The 6684-nt window shown below is 37.4% G+C and overlaps 1 protein-coding gene across 1 annotated transcript in view; it reads right to left on the bottom strand.

Annotated features, from left to right (window-relative positions):
* LOC103469933 (uncharacterized) overlaps positions 1-3130 on the bottom strand; it is a 3553-nt gene extending 423 nt beyond the window's left edge. Inside the window, exons 1-4 of the mRNA XM_008418017.2 lie at positions 3078-3130; positions 2768-2806; positions 2421-2536; positions 18-757 (exon numbers count right to left, since the gene is read on the bottom strand). Of these exons, the coding sequence (XP_008416239.1) occupies positions 18-757; positions 2421-2536 (856 nt within the window). The 5' untranslated portion in view covers positions 2768-2806; positions 3078-3130. The remainder of the gene's footprint in view (positions 1-17; positions 758-2420; positions 2537-2767; positions 2807-3077) is intronic.
* Between the last annotated feature and the right edge of the window lie 3554 nt (positions 3131-6684).

The following is a 6684-nucleotide window of genomic DNA, read 5'->3' on the forward strand; positions in this document are numbered from 1 at the left end:
TGATTTTCTCATCTTGCCTCCTTTTCCGCGTTTACCTGATTTTCTCACCTTGCCTCCTTTTCCGCGTTTACCTGATTTTCTCACCTTGCCTCCTTTTCCACCTTTACCTTCTTCTATAACCTCTCCACCTTCTTCACTAGTATCTGAGCCTGTGTCAATCCCATTATTTGAACCTGAAATTGCGCCTTCATCACTTCCTGCAGGCGGCTCAGGTGCACCTACTGCTGTCTCTTCGTCGCCATTTGATTGTATTGTATCTGCAACGCAGGATGGTGCAACATCATCGCCTGCTTTGCAGTTTGTGCACTGAAAAGAATCGCTTTGCTCATAACAACGGAATATGTTTTCAAGGCCAAACTTTGAAAGCTCTTGCTGTTTGAACAGTGCAGCCCTCTGGAGCGTGTCAGCATCAGCAACATCAGCTACTTTAGAAAAGACAAAAGCGTAACTCTTCCAGTTCTGAACAACGTCACTGATCTTGTTGTCAATGCCATTTGCATCAGGGTATCCTTCGGAGTAGACGATGAGGACGTTACCATCACTGCTTTTTATCAGGGGTTGTATTTTCTCTAGAACCTGGGCCAGCGCTCCAGACTGGACAGCTGCAACGACCCTGGTGCCTTGGTACACTTGACCTGCTGAAATAGCTTGTTTCACTGCATCTGCAGGGTCATCCTTAAGAACTTCTGCAAGACTGTCTAAGTCTTGGTTCACAGGGAGGTTGACAGCCAGACTGTAGCTGTCACCCAGAGCATACCTATCAAAAAGACACACATAAATTATGAGTATTCCAGTTCATATCAGATGATCATTTGATAAGATAAAAAAAAAAAACCTTGAGTCAGTCTGACAATTGCATTTTATTGCAGAAAACTACAAGATATCACTTTGTTAAAATGAATTTGCCTGTACAGTTTTTAAATTGTTTATTTTCATTACTATAACTGCCATTGTTGTTGTTTTTTGTGTCATTTCGACATAGCAAAGATATAATGTATGACAAGGATCATTGTACAGTTTCAGAAGTCAAAAATTTGTTTGAAGAACTCTGAAATGTTTAGATCAATCTCAGATATTTTCTTAGAAATGTTTATTTTTTAAGAAAATTTCAGATTTTTTAAGAAAAACTTTTTTTTGCATAAATTTAGTCACCCTAATATACTGATGGACATAACACAGTTATTTCAAAAATACTTACTTTAGCATGAAAAAGATTAATAAAATATCAACATATTTACCAAACAAAATTAAGCGTTTTCAAAAGCACTTTGTTTTTTAAAACAAAATTATATCAACAATGGTATAGCAAGGACTAAACTAAGTGGTTGTTTAGTTTAAGATATGAGCAATAAATAAATAAATTTAAAAAACCTGATCCGTCCCAGATTCGTGTTAATCAAATCTTTGCCCAAACTTGCAACAGAAAAAAAAAAGTCCATGAAAGTTCTGAAATACCACGTGACGCCACCAGGTGGCGGAAACGTCAGTAACATCTTAAAATTTTAATGAGGCGCATCATGCAGAGCGGACGTCTACATCTCCAGTGTCCTTCGACCTTTGGATGCATCCCTGCTTCAACACCTCAAAAGGTTTAATTACCTCCTTAGGATGTCAGCAAGTTTTTGTAAACAATTCATTTGATTCAGCTGCATCATCAGTGGCATCAGAGGCATTTTGGCCAGTGTGGCTAAAGCTGCGATTCTCCAAAACACTGTAGGTGATTTAATTACTATTTCCTTTGAAATTCAGTGGAGTGTGGACGAAGCAAGACAGATGATAAACCATTAAAAATGATTACATGATTGTTGTGATTTCTAGTACAGAAAGCATTCAACGCAGCGTAATGTTCTGTCACCTTTTGGCCTTTTATGGCTAAATTATTGCTCTTACACCAAACCTGTACAAAAAAAACTGCAACTCTCATGCCTGAACCACAAAGAACGTTACCAGAACTTATTGAGCATATGTATTTCTGTCTATCTTTTAGCGCATTAACTGTTTTGGAGAAACCAAAAGAGTGTAAAAAAAAATTTGCAAAATTGAGGAAGATCATTTGGATGTTGACATCTCCTTTTCTAATGTAATACTTCAAAATGCAAGTAAAGAAATGTTGATAGAACCGCAATCACTGACCCTTTTTCTATATGAGTTTTATTATTTATGTTATTCATTTGAGAGAGTATTTCTCTATAATTTCAACTTTCCCTAAAATAATAATGTCTGATGCTTTTCAGTGCACTGTAGCCTTTTTTCCAGTGATTTTGCAAAATCCCAGCATCCAAGTTGGCTCTGCGTCTCTACTGCTCTGGTTTTCTAATTCAACAAATTGAATGTCAAATAACCTGTAAATAAGTTGATGCAATCCCATATTCTTGAGGATAAAAGACACAAGAAACAATGAAAACTGATTTAAAACTTACTCATTTTTGAGGTTTTGTATAATATTGGTTAGCCAGTCCTGGTTTACAGCGGCTAAACTGCGTTGAGGAGACAGGAAGACGGCCAGACCCAGAACCACCCAGCACAGGACAGCCATCTGGATGGATTAAATCCGACATTAAGACAATAATAAAAGCAGCAACCAAGTTCATGACAAACCATGCAACGATTATATTTTAATATGTAAATTCAAGTCACATTTTATCGTTACTTTTAAATAGGTTTCTTTGTCTCATTAGTTTTACAGGTTAACCTTTAAAAATCTTGACCAGGGAATGTCTTGTCCCTGGTCAAATAAATTTGAAAATATAAATAAATTGAGTTTTACCTTTCTGCTGAGTTTCAGGGGGATCTGCCAGCTGCAGGTCTGATGAAATGACAGAAAATTGCAAGGTTTTATAGTTCAAATTTTAAAAAATATATATTGTATTACACCTGTTAAACCACATTTATCTGTTTTAGAGATTATTTATTTATTGGCAAATTCAGTTATTGGTTACAAATTTATTAAATTTTATACTACTTTTTTGCAATTGAAAGTTGTCTAATTTTTTTCATAAATAATGACTAAGCAACACAAACATAATCCAAGCTGCTGTGCATTTTTCATCAAGAAGTTGTTATAATAATATTGTTACCTCTCGTTTAGATGCACCAGGAGTCTTCCACTTTGTCTGGGTGCTACTTCCAGTTCTGCTATAACGATGCTCGGATGGGATGTAATTTTTATTATATGTGTGAACAGGAAGTGAACACTTCATTGGACAACGCCTGCAAATAAGGCTGAACCTATCACACTTGAACCGCCTCGAGCCTCGATAGATGCTTTTACTAGAATTGTGATAAAATAATGGGTTGCTGCGTGGATTACTTGTGTTTAGCAGAGCCTCACCTGCCATCATGGAAAAATAATATATAATATAAAATCATTTATATTGCTATTTTCATGTACTATAAAGTATCTACTTTTTACTTAGCTTAACCAATTCTGATTAGTTTTTCTTCAAAATCGCTGGATTTTCGCATTTTTCCATTCAAATACTCAGAAGCGAAGCCGGTGAGGCAGCAGCGAGCTGAGCCTCACCTGGGATTGCGCAACCTCTCGCTAACTGCACTGGCTGCCATTATATGACAGCATGTTCATCCTGTCTGTACACTGGCATTAAAATGGCTAAAAACATTTAATATATGGGCTGATTTTCCATAATTTTGCTTATGTACATAATGTACAGTGTTTTTTGTCACCAGCTGTGTGTGTGTGTCTTGTTTTGTGTGCAGAGGAGCGATAACAAACGGCAGAGAACAGACTCGAGGTGAGGCATGCAGTTCTCTTGCTTCACCGCTGGGGGCGCTCATGTTCCCAGATATTGTGACTGCACAACTGCAGAATAAGACACAGTGAGCTAGCCCTGGAGCTAGCCACACAGTAAATAAGTAAAGTACAGCGAAACATTTGTTTTCTTCTCTCTTCCGACGTCAACATGAAAGACTACATTTCTACACATAAACAGTTTTCTAAAGTGGATTTTCAATTGAAGCAGGAGATAACTAAAGGAAGACCAACACCGGAGCTGAAAGTTTTGCTTCGAGACAGTTTGATGATTCTCAAACGGAGTAGAAAAGACATGCCGAGGATAGACTTTGGATGAACGGATATTTTTGTGCACGTAAAGGTAAGACAGCAATAAGATGTTTATGTTTAGTTTTTTAATTAAATGTGCGTTTTGTGGGCTACAGTTAATGTTTAAATCAGTAAAGTAGAAGCGGTAGCTAATCTACCACAGCAATTACTTATTAATAAAACCTTAAGCCTAAAACGTACTATAACAACAAACTAAATGTTCAGTTCTGTGTGAAAAATTCTTGAATGTTTTTTGGTGTTAAATCCTAAAACATGAAGTGGCATTGTTGTCAGTTGCTATGGCAACGAGTCTGCGTGTAGCTTGGCGAATACAGATCACTTTGCTGTGGATCATAGCACAAAATTAATACCTACATTTCTAAGTTTCGCTGAGTTAACGCGGCTATGGATGACATGTCAAAGATTAGTCGTTTTGCCCCCCAGCGTTGTGTGCCTGCGCGAAATTTCCGTACGTGAAATAACATGCATAGTGTATAAGTTGTAAGTCAGTGCTTCACCAGCAGTAAACCTCGCCGCACGTCACTGTCTTCTTTGGGATTTTGGTATATTTGGTGCAATAAGAATATATGCCTGATGGATCATCCTCTTCCAATTATTTGTATTTTGTACCACTCAACTCAAGGAAGAGGAACTTAAAAAGGCATAAAAGTATTTCACTTAAAGCAATCATTCAAGTATTTCACTTAAAGCAAATCATTCAATTAAGGCGTTCTTGCACCAAAATGGTCATAAGTTTGCATATATTATGACCCGACATTTTCACAGATCTGTTTGAAGTTTTAAAGCATGGAATATATCAATAAGGTTATTATTCTTCAGTGGTCTCTCTAGTCAGTCAGTCCATCTGATCAGCTTTGACATATTGTCCAGATCACCATATCGTTGATCACAACCTTCAGTATTTCTGCACATCGCTTGTTAATATCAGTCAGAATGTCTGTGATGCAGCACAATGGGTCCTAAAATGCAACAATGGCTGCATTGAGCTTCTGCATGTGTGCATGTGGTTGTGTATGTTTAGAAAAGCAGTTTAATCACTCTGTTGTCCATGCTGATTTAAAATTACTAAATTAACTCTAAATGTGTGTTGTAGAATCAACAGATTCAACATAAAATCACCCTCATACTTCCTTATATGAATGCTGCTTTAAATGATTAGCTTTACAACTACATTAAAACAAGATAACATTTTTAATATATGAATATGCAATATAATATATGAAGGGCGAGGCTGGAGAAAGGCTGGCCAACGAACAGCTTTCGTCTCTACAGCCCCTCCTCCGTTGTAAAGTCTCAGTCCTGTTGGTTAATGTTTGTTTGGTTCTAATCAACAACAACAACAACAAAAAACTGTTTTTCTTTCTATGTTGTAGAATTTCCTTGTTTGTCAAACTAAAGCGTTTCTCCATAGCCTTTCTGAATCCCTCATATTCCTACATCTTTGCCTCTGTGACCACAGAAGCTGCAGGCCGTCTGGTGATCTGATACCTGCCAGCTGTTTCAAGAGGTTACGTCAGGGTAGTCTTCCAGTCTAGCCTGAAGACTTACTTTCTTATCTTGACAACTTCCACCACTCTTTGTTTTCACAAACATGACCCAGGTCTGCCTGTAGCCTCCCTGCCAGTTGATGAAACTCCCTACCAGGTGGTGCTCAATTTATAGCTCTGACCTAATATCACAAGTCTGATGATTACAAAACTGACCAGTAGACCATTGACAGGATAGAAAACACACATTTGAGCCAAGCCTCAAACATACCTTCTGCTTGGACATCCCATGCCAGCAAAGCTCAGATACAGTTTGTGGAAGCTGTTCCTCCTCATCACAACCTTCCTGATAGATTCATTTTTCTCCAAACAAACATTACTGCCCCCACAAGCACAACCTCTGTGTCTTTCTTGCTATATATGTAAAGTCTAGCAAGATATCAACCAAAACCTCTGACTCAAAAACCTTTTTGCGATGCCCAGAATTAGCATGCCAACCTCATACCTGACTTCTTCCTGCAGGAATTTGATCTACATTAGTCCCCGGTGCTTTTTATGGCTGTGGCCAAAACCAAGGAGTCCAGACTCAACACCAGTTCTGTTCATTCTAAAGCAACATCATTACAAAATAGTTGCTTTTCTTATTGCAGTGAGCAGCTTCTGTTAGTTTTTACACAAATTTTAAAACCGTTTACATGCACAAAAGTAAGGCTAAACAGTTTTCTGTAAAAACCACAAACAACACATTTTAAGTTCATTTTTTTACTTTTAATGCAGGCAAACAATGTTTTACAATGTTCAATATGAATGCTTTTTAAAAATATGCATAAAACATTATTTCATTGAAAACAACTTTTTTAATTGACTGTATTAGATTTTAAAAATTAAGATTGATCAATACTTTGTTGGTTTCAAAGTTGCTTTATTGTATCCTCAAAACCCGTGACAGCTTTTGTCCTTGTTTTCTGGTTTTAGACACTTTGCCTGTTCTCATCCTACCACATTTGGTTTGGCCTTCCTTTTTCTTTTACCCTATGACATCTTTCCACGTCCTCCTCTTCCTCCTTTTCCTCCTCTTGACCTGCCACCTTGTGCACGTCTTCCTCCATTTTCCCT

The sequence above is a fragment of the Poecilia reticulata genome, linkage group LG1, assembly GCF_000633615.1.
Source record: "Poecilia reticulata strain Guanapo linkage group LG1, Guppy_female_1.0+MT, whole genome shotgun sequence".
In the NCBI taxonomy this organism is placed as follows: Eukaryota; Metazoa; Chordata; class Actinopteri; order Cyprinodontiformes; family Poeciliidae; genus Poecilia; species Poecilia reticulata.